The sequence below is a fragment of the Ricinus communis genome, chromosome 10 (assembly GCF_019578655.1).
Source record: "Ricinus communis isolate WT05 ecotype wild-type chromosome 10, ASM1957865v1, whole genome shotgun sequence".
In the NCBI taxonomy this organism is placed as follows: Eukaryota; Viridiplantae; Streptophyta; class Magnoliopsida; order Malpighiales; family Euphorbiaceae; genus Ricinus; species Ricinus communis.
Genome location: NC_063265.1, coordinates 10,745,077 through 10,771,695, shown reverse-complemented (window position 1 = coordinate 10,771,695; position 26,619 = coordinate 10,745,077). Strand labels below are relative to the sequence as shown.

Genomic DNA, 26,619 nt, shown 5'->3' with positions numbered 1-26,619 from the left:
ACACCAACACACAGGCATAACGGAACTTTGAAAAGAAAAAATGGGTAATTGAAAAGAATACCATAATTGAGAAAGATATTCGTTTAAAGAGCATATAAATTAAATGGTAAAAGTCTCTTATAGTTTAATAAAAGTTTTGAATTCAAATTTTAAGTATGCAATTGCATTAAAACTCTTAAAAAAGTGTTTTATCACCTATAAATTTTTTTACTCTGAACGCTCTATATTAAAACTTATAAAAGAAGTTAGATATATCTTAAGTTAAAGGAAAGAAAATACTTTAAGGAATTACTACAAAAATTTATATGAAAATTAAAATAGTATTTTTTATAGTTATTTATAAGAAATTTATTTTTAAAAATTATAACAAAATTAGTATTGTAATTGAATCGAACTTAGCCTAAATTCGACTCATTACTATTTTACACAAATTCAAACTCAACTCAGTCTTTAACTGTCACAAACTTGAAATAAACTCCGAGTACCGGATATGTTAATTTATAAAATGTTAATAGCTAAGTTAAGTTGATTATTGGTTTTTTTTTTTTTTTTTTTAACTAAAAACCAGAAACCAATCGGTTGTTCATTAGGTTTTACTCCTAAACATTTCATTTATTTTTTTTCAAACACGCCACCTGATTACTTACATCTTAGGCGTGCAAAACAGCATTTGACTTAGATCATGGCTGACGTTTATTTATAAACTCGCTCACTCATGAGTCCTGAACTCATGGTAGGCGCAAATGCTTGCCATGAGTGCCCAGTGCTGCTTAATTAAATAAACAACATAATTACCATTTAATAATTCCAAAATCATATGTGCAATCTGTGTTAAGAAAACAACCTGCAGTGCCACACTTGATTGTATTAGATTCTACTTGAATTAATATTATATGCAGTACCCTGGTTCGTTCCAATTCAATATATAAAAATGGTAGACCACAGATTTGTAAAAGAAAACAGTGGGATATACACGTGTTTCATCAGTGGAGGTACAAAATTGTGGAAAAGATTCTGCAGAAGAAGACGTTGCTGCATGTGTGGGTTTTATGAGTAGCAGTGGAGGTGAGGTTAGGTTACACATCATATACCACATTCAAGGTGTTCTTCTTTTAGTAAATAAATAACAGTAATCCGAGGAATCATGCCTTATAAAAATCTGTGATTCAATGATTTACGATGTTGGTTGGTTTAATATAAGTCTTATATATTATAGTAATGTATTCATTATTTTTATCTTTGTTAACAGAAATCTCGTTGGATTACTAATTAAACTGCTTTTGATTTTAGTTTATGATAATTTGGTGGGTAGCTGAGCTGCAATATAGTATTAAAAAGTCTGTGAACTGTATAAATAAAGGTAGTTATTTTTTAAAATTAGAAATTTTTTATTAATATCAATAAATAGTGGAAGAGGAAACTAATTTATTCTCTGAGTTAAAGTACATCAAATGGGCATTAAATATTTTAAATCAATGGTGGAATTCGTTGAGATTGAGAGCTAATTTATTGAATTTTTTCGTTACCTATATTTTAGTACCATGTGGCATGATTTTCAAACTAAGAAGCTAGTCTGATTTTATAAGACCCAAAATTATCCATAAGCTTTAATGTATCCTTTTTAGTACTTGCAAGTGCACGTACCGTTCTTATAGTAAGGAGTAAGTTTACCACGAGGTCGATCTCTCAAAGAACTATGAAGCCACTTATTATAAAGACTAATTATCAACACAAAACAATAAAGTAAATCTAAACACTCTAAATCAGTATGTTGAGACGGTAATATTTATAAAGTAAAGTAACTAAATGATAAATAAATATGTAATGCAAATGTTTATGATCTAAAACTATATGCTAAAGATAGTATTTAGTCTAGCCATTTATTTAGTGATCTCCTTGTTTTACTTTGAGCTTAGATCTAATGAATGAGATAGTGATATGCCTTTTTCCCTAAATCACTCAAGCTAATGATGAAACTTAGATTTCTTATACCAACATAGATTAAAGTAAATATAATGTTTCTAATACTTTTAACCTAAAGATTTTCATAACAAATATTACTATTAAATTGATATGATGGTCAACCAATAATAATAGCTAAAATTAATAAATATATGAAGATAAAGAAATCATTCATTAAATAAATAAATAACAAGGTTCATATATAAATAAAAAGACTAAACTAAACACCTGTAAAAACTAGTCTAACATATTTAACCCAATGATCATGGTATTAAATAGAAAGACATAAAAAGAGTAAAAAGCTCTATTTAGATATGGAATTTCTTCAAGTAGGAAAAAGATTGGTCATCAGTCTCCACTTCTTGAAAAGCTCCTTAGATCTTAAAAAATAATAAAAATTAAAACTAAATGTTTATGGAAAACTGTAGAGAATTACGAAATGAATAATGTGGCAGGTGTAGAAAGCATGTAAGAGAAAACTCACATTCCTTTTTAGAATTAGGTTTTGTAAAGATATATATAGAGGAGAGTCTTTCTCTAAATAAATCTCTCTATATAAATAAGTATATTTATATAAGTCTATCTAATAGATAAGACTTTAAATATTTTTATCTCCACCAAATACTATCCTATAAATAACTCTTAATATAAACCTTAATAATTAAACAAATTGACTAAAATGTCCATTGGGCCTTGTAATTAGCAGTCTATGCGTCTTAATCTTGGGCCTTGACATAAACATATCTCATTATTTTAGCTTCATATTTTATTCTTTTTGCTAATATTTCTGAAAATAGACAATGAAGCTTAAGTGAGATAAAAACACATATTTTTACCATTTTATATATATATATCATTAAAACTCTAAAATATCCTTAAATATCTATACATAATTTGGGCCGATTAAGATTATACTAATTAACTCGCTAAAAGAACTCATCATTAAACCAAAACCAGAGCTGTTGTCGAATTAAAAAAGATTAACTAATGTCATGTCTAATTCCCTTCTCGCAATGGAATCTGATTTTGATTTTGGGGTAAAAAATGGAATCGCGAACAAACACCGTGAGCTGGAAAACTCTTATGGATGATATATAAACCAAAAGTAATTGAACAGTTGAAAGCCTACTGTCACTGCTGTGGGCTTTTATAAACGATTAAGACAAGAAGGGTGATGTTGGGGCCAATTTTATTAGTTTAAGCCCATTCAGAAGTAGCTCAGCCCATACTTTTATAACAACAATTAAGGACATACATAAAACCCATACTTTAAATAAGCACAGTAAACCAATCCAGGCCTACCTGGATTTGCAACGTCTTTTGCCTCGGAGATAAAAGTCTTTCATAGAGTAAAAGATTAGAAAAAGTGTATGGAATCTACAATAAACCACCTAAAAATTCTCCATTCCCTCTAACAATTAATAATTAACATATATTAATCATATCTTTGATTTTAAAAAAAATATAACAAATAGTTTTCAATTTATCAGTCGAATTCTAAGAGCATTTTCTACGATATTCTTTATTTTAAAAGCATCCTTACTTTTATATAAGTACAATTTTTTTTCTGAATTCAATGCTCTTTTATATAAGCATTCTTAATTTTTCTTAAACGGGAAAAAATTATTTTTTTAGAAAAAAAATGAAAAATAATGGATAATATAAAATTTGTAATATATTAATTACAATAAAAATAAAGAATGGATTTGACTCTCTAAATATAAATATAAATAGCCAAATCCACTCTCTATTTTATATTTAAAAAATAAAAATTATATTGGGGTCTTATTTTATTAAATAACTCTTTATATTATAAGTTAATTCCCACTGGTCTTTCACATGTTTAACAACCAATTTACTATTTTTGTGTCTCTTTGCCAAGATTTTGGCAATTATAGGGCTCTGTTCTTTTTACTACTCCACACTTCTTTCTAGTTTGTAATAAAGATTTATTTTTATTAGTTATGTATTTTTATACCTCTATTACTCGTAAAATAAAAATAAAAATTGGAGAAAGTAATTATGGCCTTCATTACAAAATAGATAAAATATTTAAAAGAAATAGAAGTTAAGAATTCTTAGTATTTTCTCATGGGAATTGCAAATAAGTTAAGAAAGTAATTACGGCCTTCATTCCCCTTTTAGAGTAATATGAACTGCGAGTTCCAAGCTGTAAGTAACCTGGCAAAACAACACCGTATTGGAATCTCAAATTAATGCATAATACTGTGGGCGTTTCAAATCCTGGAATCTGTGTGTTTTATAATTGTCTTCAGGTGTTTTGCCTCCCATTCCATGTGAATAAAATAATGGCAACGAATGTAAAAATGACTGTTATTATTATTATTATATTATTCACAATCCTTTAAAATTAATATAAATGAAAAAAATAAAAATAAGAAACTCCATTGTGTTATCAAATTTAATCCGAAGCAAATCTTAATTTGGGCTTGACAATATCCACCCTTGTATTTATAAAGTTTATGTTGTTAAAATTATTTATTAAGTAGCATTTAAGAGAAATTAATAAAATTTTGTACAAGTATTGTACTTCTAAGGAAATTCTTTTTATATAGTTATATAATTCACTAATATCAAACTATTATGCAGTTTACAAATTTGAATAAATTATATCATGTATCAAATTGAATTTTTCAAAAAATTTGATGTGTTGTTTAGTGATAAAATAAAAAAAAATAAAAAATAAAGTTATTAAACTTATTACCGCTGTTAGAATAAACAGCAAGAGAAAGAAAAAATAATTTACCGTTAATAGGAATTGTAGAAACTTGTTTTATCTAGTAAGGCTAATACATTGACATTATTTTATTGACTAAACATAAGCCCTTTTATAGGCTAAACCATAACAGATTTTAGGACTCAACTAATCCACTAGCAACTATCTCCTTAATTATATATAAGCACAATAACATATCTTATTTGCTCATAAAGACTAGGACACCAGCTAACAAACTCAAGTAAAAATCATGCAACAATGCCTCCCTTAAACTGAAAACTGCCTTCAGTTTAACTTGTCAACACCAAGTAGCTTTCTCATCTTCTTAAACAAATCCAACTTGAGAGGCTTGGTAAAGATATTCGCAACTTGATCTTCACTTTTGCAATAAAGAATTTCTATGACACATTCCTTTGTGAGATCCCTCAGAAAATGAAATTTGACATCTATATGCTTACTTCTTCCATGTAGAACATGATTTTTTGAGAGTTTAATGGCTGAACTATTGTCACAATAAATTGTTATACCTCCCCGCTGCTGACAAACTAATTCTTCAAGAATCCTTCTAAGCCAAATAGCCTGACACGCACAAGAACTAGCAGCCACAAATTCAGCCTCGGTAGTTGACAAAATAACAATTGGTTGCTTCTTTGATGACCATGAAACAGCTCCCGATCCATATATAAAAACATATCCTGAAGTACTCTTCCTATCATCTTGTTCTCCAGCATAACCACTGTCGGTGAAACTAATTAAATATGATTTTGCACCTTTTTTATAAAATAATCCATAATCAGCTGTGCCTTGCAGATATCGAAGGATCCTCTTTGCAGCAAGTAAGTGGACCTCATTTGGGCACTCCATGAACCTGCTAATAATACTTACAACAAACATAATGTCAGGTCTTGTACCTGTTAAATACATTAAACTTCCTACAATCTGCTTGTAAAAAGTATTATCAATCTTCTTTCCTTCAGGATCCCTTACAAGCTTCAAACGGTGTGCCAACGGGATTATAATTTTTCATCCTAAACCTGTCCAAAATTTCTTACACATATTTGTTTTATGAAATAAAAATCCCCGCTTCAGATTGCACTACCTCAATGCCCAAAAAGTAATGCAACATGCCAAGATCAGTCATATCAAACTCAAGCATCATGAACTTCTTAAATTCATCAAACATCTCATCATTATTCCCATTAAAAACAAGATCATCCACATATAAACAAACAATAAGCAGCTTTCCATCACCGGATTTAACAAACAATGTATGCTCATATGGCCATTTTTTAAAACCTTCCTTTAAAAGGTCAGCTTCAATACTACTATACCAAGCTCGTGGAGCTTGCTTTAACCTATATAATGCCTTTTTCAGCTTATAAACTTTATGCTCTTTTCCAATTTTAACATAACCAGAAGATTGTTTAATGAATACCTGTTCTTCCAAGTTGCCATGTAGGAATGCCGACTTCACATCCAATTGGAACAATGGCCATGAACTTTGTGCAGCTAGTGCAATCACCAATCTGATCGTATCATCTCAAACAACAGGAGTAAACACTTCTTTGTAATCCATAATGTACTCTTGCTTATAGCCCTTAGCAACGAGTCGCGCTTTATATTTATCTACCTCGCCATTCTCTTTCAGCTTTGTCTTGTAGACCAATTTAACGCTAATAGTTTTCTGCCCTTTAGGGAGATTAGTCAACTCCCAAGTGTTATTCTTCTCAATGGAAGAAATCTCTGCATTCATAGCTTCGCGCCATTTTGATTCTTTCATCGCCTTTTCAAAACCTACTGGATCACAATATGAAAATAAGGCAAAATGAGTAACATCTTCGTCATTAATTCCCTCTACCACAAAATCCTCCATCCATGCAGGCCTCCTCTTATTACGTTGAAGACGCTCATTTGCTGGTTCGGCTGCTTGCTGCTCCTTTTGCATTTGCTCTAATGGTTGTTGCCTTCCATCTTCAATATCACCATCAAAATCAACTTCAATTGGTTGTTCAACTTTGTTTGCATCCCAATTCCAAAACTGATCCTCATCAAACACCACATTACGGCTAATAACAATTTTCTTGGTGATAAGATTGTACAATTTATAGGCTTTTAACTGCTCACTGACACCAAGAAAAATGCATTTTTCTCCTTTGTTATCAACTTTTTTCCTCTTCTGATCTGGAACATGGGCATAGGTAACACACCTAAAGATTCTGAAATAATCTATGACAAGTATTTAATGATTCCAAGCTTCTTGTGGTGTGACATTTCGAACAGCTACGGTGGGGCTTCTATTCAAGATATGGACGATCCAATTGACTGCTTCAGGCCAGAAAGTTTTTGGAACTCTACTCCTTGTCAAAAGACTCTGTACCATATCCAAAATTGCGCGATTCTTCCTTTCGCAAATGCTATTTTGTTGAGGCGTGTATGCTACAGTTAGTTGCCTCTTTATTCCTTGCTCATCACAAAAAATAACAAATGCTTTTGAATTGTACTCTCCACCATGATCACCGTGCAACACCTTGATTGAAGTCCCTGCTTCTTTTTCAACTAAAGCTTTAAAACTTTTAAAAACTGTGAGAGCTTCAGATTTTTCATGTAAATAATAAACCCATGTTTTTCTACTAAAATCATCAATGAACGATATAAAATATCGTTTATCTCCATTTGACATCGGAATGATGGGTCCACACAAGTTTGAATGCACAAGCTCTAATGCCTTCCTCGCCCTCCATGATTTTCCTTTTTGAAATGGTTCTCGATGTTGTTTGCTGATGACACATTCTTCACATACTTGAGAAGGATCTCGGGTTTGTGGGAGGCCTATCACCATATTATTTTGCTGCAGTGTTTTTAATCCCCTAAAATTTAAATGCCCATACCGAAAATGCCAAAGCCAGCCTTCGTCTTTCAACTTTGCAGAGAAATATGAGTTGGTGATGGTGTAAAGATATAATGGAAACATCCTGTTAGATGTCATATCAACTTGGGCAATTAATCCCAATTTCTCATCTTGAATTTTACAAACTCCATCTTTAATGGAAATCTTATATTCCTTTTCTTGTAGCTGTCCAATACTCAACAAATTTGTTCTCAAATCTGGAACAAAAAAACATTAGATATAGTCTGAACAATATTGCTTTTGGTTTAAATTGTTACCTATCCTTTCCCTATCACAGAGGCTTTTGAATCATCGCCAAACTTCACATTGTCACGAAAAGACTCGTCTAACACCGAAAACGCAGACTTGTCACCACTCATATGGTTGCTGCAACCTGTGTCCAGGTACCATAAATTTTTCTACGTTTCTTCTTTGACATGATAAACCATCAGCAAAGACAATTCTTCTTCATTCTCTGCAAAGTTAGTTCTTTCTCCATTTTCTTTATTCAAATTAACTTGACATTCTGATTGATAATGACCATACCTATGACATCGAAAACACTCAATATCAGACTTGTCTGTTGTCTTTGCTATGAAAGATGTAGAGTAATGGCCTTTACATCCTCTTCCTCTCCTCTGGGAATGAAACTCATGCTGATGATGATGATTTTGGTAGCCATGATCATTGTTTCCTCTTCCTCCGCCTCTACCTCTATCACGACCTCCTCTAGTTATGGAATGATTTTCTGTAGAAGCCTTCAATGCATGTTCCTCCTTCTCTTGCTGGCAAATTTTGCTCTCATGAATCAGTAAAGAACTTTGCAGCTCATCAATTGAAACATCTTCGATGACATGAGCTTCCTCAATGGAACAAACTACAAAATTGAATTTTGGAGTCATGGCGCGTAAAATCTTCTCAACCACAACAACATCATCTGTTTTGTCATCATGAATTTGCATCTTGTTGACAATGGCCATCGTATGTGAAAAATAATCGGTTACCGACTCACCCGATTTCATTCGTAGTGTTTCAAACTCTGAACGAAGTGCTTGAAGCTATTGCCTCTTTGCCCTTGCAGAACCTTGATATTTTTTCTCCATGGAATCCCAAATATGCTTGGATGTGTCTTTGCAAAGGATGGTTTCCAAGATTGAACGAATCAATGGCTTGAAAAAGATAATTTTTTGCCTTTAAATCTTTCAAGTGCAACCCTTCTATTTCTTTTTTCTGAGCCTCCGTCACAGCTGTGCAATTCACTGGTTCCTCAATTCCCTCAGAAACAACCTGCCAATACTCCTTGGACCTCAAGAAATTCTCCATCAATATACTCCAGTGATCATAGTGTCCATCAAAGCGAAGAGTGGATGGTTGAACAAAGTTGTAGGTAGCCATTACTTTGTTTGTTGCTACTGCTACAAAAATAAGGTTTTAAACCTAGCTCTGATACCACTGTCAGAATAAACAGCAAGAGAAAGAAAAAAAATTACTGTTAATAGGAATTGCAGAAACTTGTTTTATCTGGTAAGGCTAATATATTGACATCATTTTATTGCCTAAACATAAGCTCTTTTATAGGCTAAACCATAACAGATTTTAGAGAGATATTAGGACTCAACTAATCCACTAGCAACTATCTTCCTAATTATATGTAAGCACAATAACATATATGATTTGCTCCTAAAGACTAGGACACCAGCTAACAAACTCAACTAAAAATCATGCAACAACTGATGCTAGTCTTACACCCTTTAATTAAATAACCATTAGATACTAAATCTTTCCACTCAATAGCTTAAAAGAACAATTTAGTGCGAATTGGATATAATTCAATTGATTTAGGAGTCGTTTTTAAAATTATAAATTTTTTCAAATTTGAATTTTAATGACAATCGATTAAATATTTTTTTTTAAAAAAGATAGAATACAGATAACAACTTTTAACACAATTTTCTTTTAAGTAAAGGGACAAAAAAAGAAAGTAGTAAAAGTTCAGACCAAGAAAGAAAGCAGCAAAAAACACTATAATGAAAGAAAGGAAGCAATTCATGGGACAACAAAGTCAACTACAAGATAGTGTAATGCTTTAGACTTCAATGCATACTTTGAGCTTACTTTTGTAACCAAATCTAGTGTCGGTAAAGGTTCAGGATTTTCCCCAAGGAATTTGCCTCACCCACTAAAAAAGCATAGTGTAGCTTTAAGAATTCGAAATCAATAGTTTTTGAAATCAATCTTTGTTTATTCTTGAAACCAAGTCAATATTTTGGCTAAAATTCCTTGAACCAAGCTCCATTCTGTCCTTCCGAAATGATTTTTTAAGTTCCATGTCAACCAAATGACTGGAATTCCCATTCTTTCTCTCTCTAGGTCAAATGACTGGAATTCCCATCTTTTTTTTACCTGATTAGTGATTTCAAAAATATTTATTCCATCAGTCTGAATTTAGATTTTACTTGCCTATTATATAGTTTGTATATATTTGAACTCTTACTGTTCTAAGGCTTTTCATGCATGATACTGTGTTACCACCACTACATTTATAATATAAGCTAACAATTCCGACAGCAGCAGCAGCAGAGGTTTAATTAGTAATGGAATCTTTGAAGAGGTGGCCTCTATTTAGGCCAGGCCAACAACCAACAACCAACAAATCACTGCACATGCTATGTATCAATCACTGCTCTTCTTTGCGAACAAGTACATGTCCATGTCCATGTCCGTTGGATATGACAAAATTATAATTTCGCAAACCAAAGCTCCGCCCCTAATTCAGCTACATATGTACATGGTATAATTAAGCCTGCATTTGTATCACTCTACCTTTTAGTTTCTTTTTACATAGATCACTGGATAAATTGTTGGTTTTAAACCCTCAATTATTATGATTTTATTTATTTTATAGATATGAAATTTTTTCAAAAGGTTATATTTTTTCGATTTTTTTTTCTATTTCAATATATTTACATTTTAAAAATCTTTAAACTTTAAATTTAAATAATCAAAAGGCGTTTCAATGTAATTTTTAAACGTATAAATTAATTATATTTTACTTTCTTTTTTTGATAGATGATTTTATCAATTCCTGCACTCTTATACTCTATATATATTTATTTATTTATTTTCGACGGGTAACCATTGAGCTACGAGGTTTACTAAGAGCTTAGCTAACTAGGCAGTGGCCTTATCTATCTCCTTTCGTCACTTATATATCCTTTTTTTTGCCTGTGTGAACAGAATGGTACCAAATCTACGAGATCATCCAGGCAAATATACCCCATCAATTGCAATTTTATTAAATAAAAAAAGAAAATACATGTGAAAAATGCGTACATGTGCACATGATCAAAATGGGTTGGTCCATTGATGAGAAGGATAACTGGAGTGGCGGCTATGGACATGACACCAAAGTCCCATTGTCGATTGTTGCTCATGCTTCACAATGCCGCATGCTAATTTTGACTATTACCCGATTCATCACCAAAATTTGTTCCTTCAAACTTTTCGCATTCCCTAACAGAACCAACCAAGAAGTATACTGGCCTCACAGTGGGAGCTTTTTCTTATTAATTTAAATAATAACCTTCTTAATTAAATCTATGAGTTATTATTATTATTATTACTTTTCGTCCAAAAATATAATTTTTTTCTTTTAGTCCGTCTAAAATTATAGTCAATCTTTTCCTTTTTAGTTATTAATTCAGCAAGTAATTATCAAATATATTATTTATTAATTAATATAGATATTATCACATGCAATTAATTTCGATTGAAATTGTAGTTTCTATAAAAAGTTTAATAAGGTATGTTAGAGAAATAGTGGATTAACTAAAAGAGTTTATATCCTTTAATCTGTATAAAAATTGAAAATGAATTATTTTTTTGGAATGGAGGGAATATTATTTAAATGATAATTTTTCAAAATCTATTTATTAGGAGCCTTTAGGAGAATAGTGGTTAATTACTTTTGATTTTTGGAAGAATCAACTGTGTAGTATCTAATTGGTCATTAGTCTAACAATAGCTAATGAAAAGATATTGAAAATTAAGTGTGACAACAGGATATCGTCACATACTTTAAGATCAAGCAAGGTGAGAGAGTTGAAGAGTTCATCGACTGTCCATTTCTAGTGATCAAAGATCACTAAGGCACCAATTAGTAATTAAATAGAAAGACAAGAGAGAAAAACGAAAAGGGTAGGCTTTACTTTTGAAAACCATGCAATTGTTGGACCGTTTCCTTGAACGTTAAGAGGAAAGCTTTTAGCAATTTGAAGAAAATAGAAACAGAGAGAGATCAAAAAATGGCGAGGATACCTTGCTGTGAAAAGATGGGTTTGAAGAAGGGACCATGGACGCCTGAAGAAGATCAAATCTTGGTTTCTTACATTCAACGGTATGGCCATAGCAACTGGCGAGCACTGCCCAAGCAAGCAGGTAACACACAGAAACGTGGGTGATTAATTTTCTGTTGAAACACTACACTAGAATTTCTTGGGAAAATACAAACTTGAAACTGCTCCTCTATCCATTTAGGTATATTAAGGTGTGGAAAGAGTTGCAGGCTTAGATGGATAAACTACCTGAGGCCAGATATTAAACGAGGAAACTTCAGCAGTGAAGAAGAAGAAACTATCATTAAACTACATCAGCTTCTTGGAAATAGGTATGCATATATGTGATTTTAGCTGTTCCGTTTCTTTTCTTCATTTTTCATTTCTTGCTTTAAGACCACTGGTGATGTCTTAAATAATTAATACCTTTTGTAAATTGGCTCCCAAGATGGTCTGCGATTGCTGCAAAATTACCAGGAAGAACAGACAATGAGATCAAGAATTACTGGCACACCCACATAAAGAAGAAACTATCTCAAGAGAGTTTTCCTACCCCAAGCACAAGTAGCTCTAACGACCACTGCACCAGAACATCAAAAAGGGAAATTATTGAGAATGCAAGATCATTACACCCTGTAACTTTTTGCACCCATCAGACAAAGGATCATCCACATGACCATGCACTAGTTTCCCCACAAGAGCCATCTCAAGAACTGCTGGGCTCAAGGGCAACAACAGTGGAAGCAGCAATCAATGGTTTTAGTGCTGTAAACGACATGGATTATTGGTATGACCTCTTCATCAAAGCAGGAAACTCCAGAGAAATGCATGGAAATTAATTTGGGGGTTAGTGATTTTTCTTTTCCTTTGTAATTATATATGTCTCTTTTCTGTTCACAATAATGTATACAAAATAATGCCTTGGGATAGTGTCATTAGTTTTAAATTCTTCATCACTGGGATTTAATGAATGTAGTAGCCTGGTTACTTTGCATCTGTTTATTGCAAGGGGATATGCAGATTTCACTGAGGAAAGAAAAAATAAAATCGCTTGATAATGACGGATTAATTTATCTGGCCTTTGCCTGCAACTCTTGGTAAAAAGTTGCTATACAAATATATTATATTCCTTCCATAATTTGCTGGAATGGCTGGGCATTCACGATGGGACTCGAACCCACAATCTCCCGCTCTGGAGGGGAGCGCCTTTTCCATTAGGCCACGCGAATTTTGGTGCTCTTTGAGAATTTCCTTCTTCTGAAATATAGAGGGGAGGGAAAGGAAATGTCACTTAAATGGAAGGAAAGAGAGTTAAAGGAAATTGAGAAAAATGTTTGGTTATATAAAATATCTAAAATTTGTTTGAATGAGAGAGGAAAATAAAATAATAATTATTAAGAGACAGAAAATCCCCAAGTTGATGTATAAACTTCAAAAGAAATATATCATTGCATAATAAAATACATACAAACTTTACAAATTTTAATTAATTATAATATTTACAATAAAATGCATAAAAATATACATAATGAAAGAAAACTTACAATTTATATAAGAGAGTTATCATTTTTGTTATTATTAAAATAAAAGGATAAAAAGACTTTATATATATATTTTAATTATTTTATGTTAATTGAGAATTTCTACACTCTAAATTAGTGTGTAATTAATTTCATATTTCTCAAATGGAAGGAAGGAGAATTCTTAAAAAACTAAATAAATAGTTAAACATAATGATAACTCATTCTTCATCCATTTCATTCCCTTCTCTTTGAATTATCCATCACTCATGCATAGTATATAAAAAAAAAAATAATCCTATGCGTTCAAAATATTAAAAAATTTTCGAATTTAGATATGTATTCTTGCTTTAGGTTCTTTTGGGCTTAAATTCTAAAAAAGTTTAATTACTTATCGGATGGATCTAATTTTTTAGACTCATCTAATAAAATTCAGCTCAAAAGTTATAAGATAATTATTTTTAAATATTTTTTATGACAATCGGATTTGATTAAAATTTTAAACTCATACAGCTGGTCCGAGCTGAATATACCTTGAGCTTAAACTTAAAAATTTTAAGTTGTATCAAATTTGGTGTGCTTAATATTGAATAGGTCTAAAGGAAAAGAAAAAAAAATAATTAAGATTTTAATTTTTAATTATAGTTATAAAACTAAAAGAGATAATGAATTAGATTTTAATTTGTTACTATAAGTTATAAATTCTTTCTCACTATAAAATTGGAATGCAATCAATTTTATTTTTCTATAAAATAATTATTTAGCTAAATACAATTAAAATCAATTATTTTGAAATTATCTTTCGTGCATTACATTAAAATAAATTGAAAAGAATGATGATATTATGCTGATAAAGAGAAAAAGAGTTAGTAGGGATTTTGATAATTTATTGAACTATTGTTGGAGTTAATTATGTTTTAGAAAGTAATTTTAGTTTATCATTAACTTTCACTGAAAACAGAGTAATATAAAATGAATCACTGCACCTCCCTTCAAAAAATAAATAAAGATGCCTACATGTGACAAACATGATAACATGTCATCTCCAAGTTTAACACATGTCGAAACATGAAACGTTCAATCTGCCACCTAACACGATGAGCCGACATGGACTGAAAAAAGTGACACGTGACTTGGGAGTTGGTATAATTTAATATTTGACATATCACTCTTGTTATATTCAGGGTTGCATATTTTCATATTTACGTTTTGTTATTATTATTATTATTTTAATTATAAAACTAAATTTATAAATATAATTTAATTATTTATTTAATATTTAATATTAATTTATAATAATTTAAAAATAATATATAAATTAGTTATTAACATAATTTTAATTAAAAATTAAAAAATTAATTAATATAATATTAAAATAATTATATTTAATTAAAAATAATTACTGCTAATTAAATAATTAATTTATTATTAATATATATTTTTAAAATTAAAATATATCTTTAATTAAGAGTATAACATATTAGTTAATAAATTAATAAAAAATAAAATTACTAATAAATTTAAATTTTACTTGTTAAAAATAAATATATATTATTAAAATAATAATTTTATACATAAAAAATTATACACATAAATAAATATATATAAGTTACCTTCTAAAATATTATAAAAGAAAATTAAAAGAGAAAAAGAATTTCCCGGTAATTGGATTCCCCGGACTTGAATTTCGGAATTAGACACGACGGATATCATCAGAACCCTTCCAAGAACCCTAAACTCAAATTCCGTGCTAATTACCTTTCCAAATAGTCGCACACAGTCAAAGCAATGGCTTTGGCCATCTCAAATATCTTGAATTGCCCTAAACCTCAACTTGCGTTGAGGAATTCGAATCTCAAGCGTTCGCTTTCAGTATTACCACCTCCCTTTGTCAGGTAAATTAGTCTTTTTGGAAAACTTTAAATTCTGCATTGAATTTCTTATGTCTTTTTGACACTTCTTAACAAGCCCTGTTCATGTAGTGAAGCTTAATTTATGCAGTGACGATTCTTAGATTAACTTCTATGGAATTGATTTATATTCCATTACTCAAGAACTTGCAAGTCAATATTAGTTACTTTTATCTTTTTTGGATAATATCAATATTAAAATTTAAGTATCGAATATGTGTAGATTTAGATAGAGCAAGACCTTAAGTTATTACTGTATTGTAGAAACTTCTTCGAGGGTCTTGATTAAATTGCATTTGAAGAATATGACTCTAGAGGCAATCTGCTGAACTTTTTCAGATTTTTGAGGACATCTCCGGAGAATAAAAAGCTGGTTTGTGCTGCTGCATCTGCAGCAGGAAGCTCCAGTCCAGACAGCGACCTAAACCCCTATGAGGTTACATTGGATGATTCTTGGTTTACCCTGGGGACTTTATAGTTGTAAATTCTTTTTTCACTAGTATATGGTTATACTTTTTCCTCCTTTTTCTTTTTTGAATTATTTTAGGGTATTTCAGGTCCTTGGTGTGAGCTCCATCGAGGGGTTTGACGTGGTCAAGGCAAAATATACAAAAAAGCGCAAAGAAGCTGAGATGATAGGTGATGAAGCAACTACTGCTCGGGTGGGTATCTTGCTAATCTCTAACTCTCTCTTGATATGAAGACAATTTCCTGTTTATAACTTTTTTCCTTTATTTGTGCTTGTGTGGTTTATTCAAAATTTACTTTGTGGATGTTGTGGTATATCTGTGTCACTTCCAGCTTGAGAAGGCATATGATAAACTGATGATGTCACAATTAACTAGTCGGAAGAAGGGTATGGCGTATGGCTCATTTAAGGTATGATCTTGGATTTTTCAATTGTTATTATGTTAACTTTCTTGAGCTGATGGGTGATAAATCACTTGATGTCAAAAGTGGTCTATAGTTTGATTCTTAGCTGGGTGCTTAACCTTAAAACTTAGTAACTAGAATGATGGCCTAATAGCAATGGTGCTTTTATATTATTGTTTATCAAATTTTTTTTGCTTAATTGGTATTTCGTTGATTAGCACAAAAGGAAAATCTATGTCACTAAAATACCTAATTTGAAACTCCGCAGAGGATTTTATTTTAGTGCTGATAATGCTATGTGTTTGTCCTCTAAAGCTTAGAAAAAGGGATTATTTTACTCAATAAATTTGTGCATAATTCTTCTGACAGTTCTCTTAGAAATTTTAAACGCTTTCTTATTAGAGATGTGTTGTTGTTATTCTGAAATCCAAAATTTCAATATTTATCGCTTAGTGATTATCCTTGCACCTCTTTGTAAAAATGCAGGTTTCAAAGGACATAAAATATGCTGATAAGCAGCCAATTGTACCATGGGGACCAAGGTCTTACAATTTCTATGAGAAGATTTTCTGCACATATAATAAATATTTACCTCCTTTTTTTTTATGTATATGTAGTTTCTGATTCCTGATATCATTGTGGATAAAACCTGATGGTGAAATTGATTAAATTGGCGATTGTAGTTACCTAGAGCAAACTGGTTTACTCACCATGGCTGCATGGAGAGGGTGGCGTTTACTTGTTAGTGAAATAATGGAAAGAGTTTTGCTCATCATTATGGATGAACTTATTGGGAGAATATTTTGTGTGTGCTGTTTTCTTTTGATTTGAAGTTGGTATCCTGAGCTCCATGTTTATTTAGTCATCAAAAAACTTAACTCTGATCTTTTTCCGCTATGTATTACATTGTGACTTCTTAAGTAGCATTCTATAATTTCTTTGTACTACTATATGCCCTTATCTTTATTTCCAATATGTTTTCAGGTTTGCCAAGTCCAGTGTCCAAGATATGCGCATCAACTTGGCAATATCTGCTGCATTTGTAAGCATCCCAACTTTGAGCCCATCCTGTGTGTTTGCTGTCTGCAATATTACTGGAATTTTGTGGCGTACTTGGTGTTTTCTGCATCCCTCAAGATTATATACATTTTCAAAGAAAATGGCCACAAAAATTTCAATCTCTTACATGGTGGTATTGCCCATAATTGTAATTTATACAGGGCCGAGGTAGTTAAATGATTGAAGTGACAAGTAGAGCTTCATATCTTATTTGATGTTCTGATACAGATGCTAGTTTGCCATTTTCTGCTTAATGGATTAGAACCTTTTTTAGTGGTAGCATGCTTCTCTACTGCCTTAACTTAAAAATGGATATTTCAGACCCAGGGATCAGTTTTATTCTATAGCAGATAATCATCCTCATCCTGCCCTTGTCTTTCTGCAGGTAGCTTGGATTCTTATCAAAAGAAATGCTGATTATAAACCTTTGCAATTTTTGGCTTTTGCATTTGTATATCGAATCTTTGAGAAGTTAAAGTCCTTTGAACCTTCAGTATCTCCAACTTTTACAGTAAGTGAAACTTACAACCTTTTTCAATCTAACGAGACATGGAAGTGCCTTAACAAGTTTTACATACTCTAATTCCATGTTTGATCCTTGAACTGTTGGAGATGATCTTGCCTGCAGGAAGATGGTGAAGATGATGGGCGGGCACTGCGAATGGGAAAGCGTCTACTTCGTTCTCTTGCACTAGTTTTTGGCTGTATTGCTTTTGCGTCTCTGGTATGCTTGCCATTTTTCCAACTTGGTATATCTTGGAATAGAATGCTAATAGACTACCAGGTCCGAAGCTTATCTGATTGGTCCTATTATTATGCGCCTAGACTTCATCTTTAGTTCTTAAAATTTAAAGTATTGTTTTGGGCTATCAGAATGTTTGTTATAGAATAGCATGGGGAGGAAAAAGAATTATTCATGTTTTACAATATAGTGTCATTACAAGCAAGCAGGGGGAGACCTAGAGCTTCTGAGGAGGCCAAATTTTCTAGAAAATGAGGCTAAAGTTAACATATTATTTTTTTTATCAAATAATATACTATATTGTTTCGTTGCAGGTGTATTACCATAATTATTTTAAAAATGAAACAAAATTTTGCTGAAAACTCATAAACTGCTGAGAGTTTTCTGTGAATAAAGACACAATGTATTTCTGCCCCTAAAAAAGCGGACTTAATCTACTTACTATGAACTATTATATCTCATCAAGATAGGCAAACCCTATTTGAATTGCTTTTGGTCTGCTGCATAATTGGAATATTTACTTCATTTTTTCATCTTTCAAATGGTTTAAAGAAATTTGCTAAAATTACCATTTGTTTTTCATGCGTACTTATATAATATTTAACTTCCACTTTATCTGCATGATGAACTTTTATGTTAGATGGATGATGAGCTTATATTAATAGGCATTGGCAAGCTTTTGTATCCAAGGGGAATCAATTTATCTTGGTCTACCTAAATTGCCTTCATCCAATTTATTCTCAAATCTGATGATGCCCTATGATAAATAAGTTAGCTTGTGCCAATTTAAACTGGTGCTTTTCCTGTGTTCTTAATCATTATAAGTGCTCTGATTCTGTACTTGGCGATTCTTGTCTGTGTCCTTACTGATGGTATCCTTTGGATTATATGTTGCAGGCATACACTGGTATTTTGAATTTGATAGAGTTCATTGGCAGTTATATACCTGTTTTCCTATTCAATAATCAGGTAATGGATTTGTTCTATTATTGCGAACAACAGACTTTGAAGATTATGTTTAAATCTGAAGAAGTTATGGATTGATTTATTTATATAATATGTAAGTCAATGAGGATTAGGACTGGCATGAAAGCTTGTGATTAGGGACTGGCGACTGTTTATCTACGGTTACGAACAAATTTTCTTTGGTACAACTTGAATATTTGGTCTGTCTATTTAATAGACTTTCATGATTGCTTTTGGAAGTAGTTTTCCACTTCAATGTATATGGTTATGTTATTTGAAATAGGCTACCACTTAATCTCCTGGTAAGCCACTAAACTGCCAGTAATCATCCCATTTGGATAAACTACTGATCCATATACACAAAACATGATGCTCGACTGTCTATGCTTTTCTATCTAGTGGTGTTCATTGTATTAACCCTATTAACATGTTTTCATCTGCAGGAACTGATAGTCACAACTTCCTCAGCTGTCATCCTCTACATTTTGGGATCATATTATCGATAATAAATTGATTGAAGAGATAGAGGGGCAGTTACAGTGTAGTTTTTGTGGAGGAGTGTTTTTAGTTCAAGTTTATTCAGCTGTCAAATATATTGATTGAGAAACTCTGTAGGAAAACACACAATAAATAGGAAACGAAATTTTGCTAAAATTCAATCTGCTTTTCGATTGTTACTTCTCCGACTCGGCTCAAGTAATTTTCACCATCTGTGTGCTCTATCACTTTGCCTAGGAGAAGTTTTTCAAAGTTTATTTCATCCCTGCAAGGAGTAAGGTGTTCATCCCAAATCCAGTTTCAGACATTGATTCTAACCCAGTGGCCAGTGCTACAGAAGCATGTGCATGCTTATTCTTAAGTTGCATCCTTAAGTAAGTTCCACAAAATCATGAATGGTATAGTTTTTATTAAACCTCAAAGGCAAAAGTGAAGTTAATCTCGGACATGCAGAATTTACATCTGTTAATTATCTCATTTCGAGTATATAGTGATTAGAATTAAGGCTTTTAATCAAAGCAAACTACTCCAATCATATTATACCAAGTATATCTTAATTAAAATGAATTGCACCAATCATAATGTATAAATATATTTTAATTAAAATGAACCGCATCCATTATAATAGATATTACGATCGTCATATTTTAACTTGGGACAAATCCTGAATTCTTAAATTTATCTTATTTCTTTTAGCCTTTTGTTTTTTATTGCTTAGTACCCCCTCATCAGTTTCTTTTTAGAGAAAACAGAGAGAGCGAGGGAAAATGTTTGTTTTATACAAAAAGTAGGAATCTTAAACGGGCGGGTGGGTTTGACTTGAATGAACCCGAGATTGGAGTTAGGTTTTATATCTTAAACCCGTTTGGAAAAACCCAAAAGCAGTGAGAGCCCCCTCTCTTGTCCAAGTTTCTTTTCAGTCTTTTCCAGCCAAATTGCTAAGACGCTGCTGCGCTGTTTAATCTCATCGGCGATTCCGTTGTCGTTTAATCTATATCTGTTTACAGCTGCAGTTATAGCTTCGAATTGAGTGAAATAGAGTAGAAGAACCTAAGATTTTGGAATTGAGAGCTTCTTGTTTAACTTCAGCCCTCAATAACCCTAGATTTTGGATCTTTTTGATAGTGAAATAAAAAAAAGAGGGAAAGATGAGGATAATGATAAAAGGAGGAGTGTGGAAGAACACGGAGGATGAGATACTGAAAGCGGCGGTTATGAAATATGGAAAAAATCAATGGGCTCGTATCTCTTCTCTTCTTGTTCGTAAGTCTGCTAAACAATGTAAGGCTCGCTGGTATGAGTGGCTTGACCCCTCCATTAAAAAGGTATCTCTTTTACTATTATCTTCTTTTTTCTTTTTCAATATTTTAGAAATGCATAGTTCTAGGGCGTTACTTATGGTTTTATGTTTATTGATTGAGAATGACCCTTCTGAGTTTTTGTTGTCTAGTCGCTAGTTTTGATAATGAATTAATGAAATCGGCAAGTGACAGCCCAGAATAGGACTCTTGAGTGTGATATTGAGCAAAGGAGATTTTATTATATTATATTTTGTTGCTGTTGTTTTTTTCTTGAAAATATTGGCACTGTCAACTGTATATATCTAACTGTTTTAAATATGGAGATTGATGGTTTTGGTTCTGTGATGTTTGTAGACTGAGTGGACCAGAGAGGAGGATGAGAAATTGCTTCATCTTGCTAAGCTCATGCCAACTCAATGGCGAACTATTGCTCCAATTGTTGGCCGTACTCCGTCTCAGTGTCTCGAGCGATATGAGAAGCTTCTTGATGCTGCGTGTGTTAAGGATGACAACTATGAACCTGGTGATGACCCGAGAAAATTGCGTCCTGGAGAAATTGATCCTAACCCTGAATCAAAGCCTGCACGTCCTGATCCTGTTGATATGGATGAAGATGAAAAGGAAATGCTTTCAGAGGCTCGTGCTCGGTTAGCCAACACTAGGGGGAAAAAGGCTAAAAGGAAAGCTAGAGAGAAACAGCTTGAAGAGGCCAGGAGGCTTGCTTCCTTGCAGAAAAGGAGAGAACTCAAAGCTGCTGGTATTGACACTCGGCAACGGAAAAGGAAGAGGAAGGGGATCGACTATAATGCAGAAATTCCCTTTGAGAAAAGGCCGCCACCTGGCTTTTTTGATGTTGCTGATGAAGATAGTTCTGTGGAACAGCCTAAGTTCCCAACTACAATTGAAGAACTTGAAGGGAAAAGAAGAGTTGATATTGAGGCCCAGTTGAGGAAGCAGGACATTGCAAAGAATAAAATTGCTCAAAGGCAGGATGCTCCTTCTGCTATACTACAAGCAAACAAGATGAATGATCCAGAAACAGTACGGAAGAGATCAAAACTAATGCTTCCTGCACCACAGATTTCAGACCATGAATTGGAAGAAATTGCAAAGATGGGTTATGCAAGTGATCTTATTGCTGGGAGTGAGGAACTAACGGAAGGGAGTGGTGCAACTCGTGCTCTTCTGGCAAACTATGCCCAAACTCCACAACAGGGAATGACACCATTGCGAACTCCACAAAGAACTCCTGCTGGTAAGGGTGATGCAATTATGATGGAAGCAGAAAACCTGGCACGGTTGAGAGAGTCTCAGACGCCACTACTGGGAGGAGAGAATCCAGAGTTGCACCCTTCAGATTTTTCTGGGGTCACCCCAAGAAAAAGAGAGATCCAAACACCAAATCCGATGCTCACACCTTCTGCAACTCCTGGAGATGCTGGTCTCACTCCTAGAATTGGCATGACACCAGCAAGGGATGGGTACTCTTATGGCATGACGCCAAAAGGAACACCTATCAGGGATGAACTTCGTATAAATGAAGACATGGATATGCATGATAGCTCAAAACTTGAGCAACAAAGAAAAGCCGATTTAAGAAGGAACTTGCGATCTGGTCTTATTAATCTTCCACAGCCCAAGAATGAATACCAAATAGTTATTCAGCCGCCTCCAGAAGATAATGAAGAACCAGAGGAGAAGATTGAAGAGGATATGTCGGATAGGATAGCCAGAGAAAAGGCTGAGGAAGAAGCTCGGCAACAGGCATTGCTTAGGAAGAGATCGAAAGTACTGCAGAGGGAACTCCCTAGGCCACCTGCTGCTTCATTGGAGCTAATTAAAAATTCTTTGTTGAGAGCCGATGGAGATAAGAGTTCGTTTGTTCCTCCTACATCAATTGAACAGGCTGATGAAATGATACGAAAGGAGCTGGTTACCCTGCTCGAGCATGACAATGCAAAATATCCCCTAGATGACAAGCTGAATAAGGAAAAAAAGAAAGGTGCCAAGCGCTCTGCAAATGGATCTGCTGCTTCTATCCCTGTGATAGAGGATTTTGAAGAAGATGAAATGAAAGAAGTACGTCTTTTATTTTGTCTTGTTGAACTCACACTTAGCCATTTTGTTGCCGCTTTTATAGTCATGATATAGGAAATTTAGTTATGATCTTGGCTTCTTGTTGAAATCAAGAGTTTTTATTAGCATTTTTACACGTCTTTAGCATTTTTTATTTGTAGGCTGTTAGTAACATGAATGCATGATTGTGACAGCAAGAGGATTGCATTTTAGCTGCATATCAGCATTACACAAAAATTAGTTGTTTGAACTTCTGCTTCGAGTATCAGAAGTGATTTTTTGGCTGATTTGAATAATTTATTCTTCCTAGAAGCATGAACAGTGTGACTCATGGTCAGTGCTCAGTTCTTTTGTCATTTATAGTTAGTTGTGTGAAATTCATTGAAAGGCGTTAGTTAGTAGAAGAATTTGCAGTTTGAACAAGTGCATAATAGGGTAAACCTCAAGGGAGGGTGGTTTATAATTATCCCTTAGAAGAATAGTTAGAGAAGAATTTGCAGTTGGGTCCTTTTGTTCTCTGTTCTTAAATTAAAAAGGTTTGCGTCCCTTCCCCCTTCAGAATTAGTATGATGCTGCTTATGTTGATGTTGAAGATTCTCAACTACCTCCTTCTGTCTTTGAATTGTCAGAGAAAGAAGTTTTAATGGTTCTGTCAAAAACAAAGTTGCTTGTTTTGACTGTTCTTGTATTGAGGCTAATATTCGGGTTAGGTTAAGGTTAGATTCTTTTTTCTTTTTTTGGTCTCTGGAATTGCAAGGTTGCTTGAGGACTGTAAATGAAAGTACTCGAACCACCAAGCAACTTTGTTGTCTAGTCAAATGTGGTGGAAACTTTATATGCTGAGTCTTATACTTGTATGTTGCATGATCTCCCTCTCCATCTTGGATCTTGTTTTGATTAACAGTATAAATGCTCCATGTCATCCGATCTATCAGTTTACAGGTCCTCCCTTTTTTTTTTTCAATATATCAATAGAATTCTCGACTGAAATTTGTGAATTTCACTTCTTTACTTAGTTCTCGATAATTCTATTATGCAAGATCTTGCAAGCATGTCAGTGGTTTGCTTACTGTTGAATAACTTGATTTGTCTTGACAGGCTGATAATTTTATAAAGGAAGAAGCTCAGTATATCCGTGTAGCAATGGGGCATGAAAATGAATCTCTTGATGAATTTGTTGAAGCACACAAAACATGTCTAAATGATCTCATGTACTTCCCTACACGGAATGCTTATGGTCTCTCAAGTGTTGCTGGAAATGTGGAGAAACTAGCAGCCATACAGAATGAATTTGAAAATGTCAAAACAAGGTTAGAGGCTGAAAGAGAGAAGGCATTACGCCTTGAGAAGAAGGTTAATGTTCTTACACAAGGTTATCAGGTATGTTGCGCTGAATATATTCATGAATTGAGTTTATCTATATGTCTATTGTGGTTACTTTGGTTCTCATTTTTCATGATTTCCGTACATCGTTGTTATTTTCTCATTTCATCTTAAGATTTGCTTGTTGAGCTTGGTGGTTTTTGAAATGGCGTATCGAAAAGACTTGCATTTTGTTTTTTTCTAATGTTTTCATGCCCTTGTATTGCGTGCTTATAAAAGGTGTGACATTATGTTTTCTTTCTTCTCTCCTTATAAGAAAAAATTGTGAGGTCTTTTGGCTTGAATTATCTGTTTCTATAGTTACAGAATCTCCTTATGACCCCTTTTAAACAATTTATCCTCATACAGTGACAACACTACTTATCTTTGTTATCTTTTTATTGGTTTCTAATGTTAATTATGCAATGGCAGTCTCCCTTCTATTTATTATTTTTTCATTGTCATTCAAATATGTAAGTACCTGTGTTAGTATACTCTCTTCTGTTGCTGTCTGCTGATGCTGTTAACTATAGTAATTGAAATGCATCAAAAGAGATTTACATGTTAGTTCTTTTGACAAGAGTTGAATCGCAGGTCTCTAGCACCGTTTCCTCCAATGTGGGTTCCATATAGAATTCAAGTTTTTTAATTTACTGAACAATAATTGGCCTGTGAAAAGATTTAGTGCAATTTCTCCTTGAACAATACTTCTTCATTTTTTTTTTAAATTTATATTATTCCTTGTTGGTTTGGATTGTGCTTGGGCCCTGCATACTAGAAAGAGTTTTCTGAAGATGATTATTTTGAATTTGCTAAGCATTGAATTTTAAATGTTCAGATGCGGGCAGAAAGGCAACTTTTGCCACCACTTGATTCAATCTTAAAGCAGATAGATACTGCTGGAACAGAACTGGAGTGCTTTCAAGTTTTACAGAAGCAAGAGCAATTAGCGGCATCACACAGGATCAATGGCCTCTGGGAGGAAGTTCAGAAGCAGAAGGAGCTAGAACAAACTTTGCAAAGGCGGTATGGAAACCTTATGGCTGAGCTGGGAAGAATACAACATCTTATGGATGAATATAGAGCACTAGCAAAGCAAGAGGAAGAAATTGCTGCAAAGAATCGTGCACTTGAGTTGGCTGAGACAGCAGCAAAGCAAGCTGCCATCCTAGAGTCAAACACGTCTGAGCCCAGGCCTTCCGATGACCATGAGAGTTCTATGCCAGTTGATTCATCGAATGTCGAAATCTCAGAGCTGCAAACAAATGCTGCACAGGGCCATTTTAATGCAAGTCCAAAACATGGTATTGATAACCATTTAGAGAAAGAGCATGCACCCATGGACACAGATGTCAGCTCATCTAATGATGTGCCTTCTGCTGTGGGAGGAGGTACAGATGCTCATTTAGAGAAAGAGCACGCACCCATGGACACAAATGTCAGCTCATCTAATGATGTACCTTCTGCTGCAGAAGGAGGGCATACAGCACCCCTACAAGACAATAGCAATGAGCGGTCTGATAGTCATGTCTCTGGGTCTGATGCAAATAACAAGGTCGAAGATCCTGCTGAGAACTCGATTAACCCAGAAAATATTTCTGATGTGGTTGCAGAGGGAAGTTTGTTGACTGAGGGGAATGCTGGTGATATTGCCATTAGCACCGAGGATGGTGCAGTTGTTGAGGACCAAAATATTGTCACACAAGCAACAAATCAAGACGATGCCAACGCCAAACAAGGAGACAGCGGTGAAGATGAGAGGGCAAACTTAACAAAGGACGAGGAGAAGATTGTCAGTTCTTAACAGATGACAGCTGGAATGAATGAGGAGAAGTGGAATGTACACAGGTGAAAAAGGAAAGCTTGAAGGTCCCGGAAAATCTTCTGGAACTTTTGTGACAATAACTTCCGGGAACATTGGAGCCTGGGAATGAAGAGTTTGTATTGGGAGTCCCTTTGTGGAATTATTGCAGTGGGTAGTCAGGGACTTCTGGGTAGCGTTCCCATAATTTGTCCATTCTGTAATTTTTTCCAGGACTGGGACATGTATGCCAATCGTTTTGTTCTTTTTACAAATGCCAGAAGGGACCAGGTGACAAAAAATCTGGTCATAATGTACGGTACGGTGCAACTGTTGTTAGATTGAGGAACTGTTATGTCATGTTTGATCTTCAGGTAGTGTGCTGTAATTCACTAATGTTATTCAATTAAAGTGAAATGCTATAATCTACAGCAAATTAATAGTTTAACCGCTAATGTTGCTCAGGGCTCACTCAGAGACGTACGAGTATCACTTCTTATTGATTAGACATGTCAATGAAATATTTGTTAAATTGAAATTTGATGTTACATATCTGCCATGTCAGAGCGACGTTGGAAGTTATCATTCCAA

General features: G+C 33.5%; 3 protein-coding genes across 3 annotated transcripts; all 3 read left to right on the top strand.

Annotated features, from left to right (window-relative positions):
• The first annotated feature begins 11,581 nt into the window (after nt 1-11,581).
• Nucleotides 11,582-12,989, top strand: LOC8258619 (transcription factor MYB4). Its single transcript, XM_015721041.3, has 3 exons — nt 11,582-12,023; nt 12,123-12,252; nt 12,369-12,989. Exons 1-3 carry the CDS (start codon nt 11,891-11,893, stop codon nt 12,757-12,759), a joined length of 654 nt encoding a protein of 217 aa, XP_015576527.1. The 5' UTR covers nt 11,582-11,890; the 3' UTR covers nt 12,760-12,989.
• Nucleotides 12,990-15,070: 2,081 nt separating this feature from the next.
• LOC8258687 lies at nt 15,071-19,667 on the top strand. The gene is made up of 10 exons (XM_048369595.1): nt 15,071-15,335; nt 15,690-15,786; nt 15,908-16,012; nt 16,152-16,229; nt 16,710-16,765; nt 17,208-17,265; nt 17,668-17,793; nt 17,911-18,006; nt 18,922-18,993; nt 19,434-19,667. The coding sequence occupies exons 1-10, from the start codon at nt 15,229-15,231 to the stop codon at nt 19,494-19,496; spliced, it is 858 nt and encodes a 285-aa protein (XP_048225552.1). The 5' UTR covers nt 15,071-15,228; the 3' UTR covers nt 19,497-19,667.
• A 572-nt stretch (nt 19,668-20,239) lies between these two features.
• On the top strand, nt 20,240-26,476 carry LOC8258621 (cell division cycle 5-like protein). Its single transcript, XM_002521927.4, has 4 exons — nt 20,240-20,813; nt 21,144-22,868; nt 23,964-24,245; nt 25,066-26,476. Exons 1-4 carry the CDS (start codon nt 20,637-20,639, stop codon nt 26,029-26,031), a joined length of 3,150 nt encoding a protein of 1,049 aa, XP_002521973.1. The 5' UTR covers nt 20,240-20,636; the 3' UTR covers nt 26,032-26,476.
• Nucleotides 26,477-26,619: the final 143 nt, after the last annotated feature.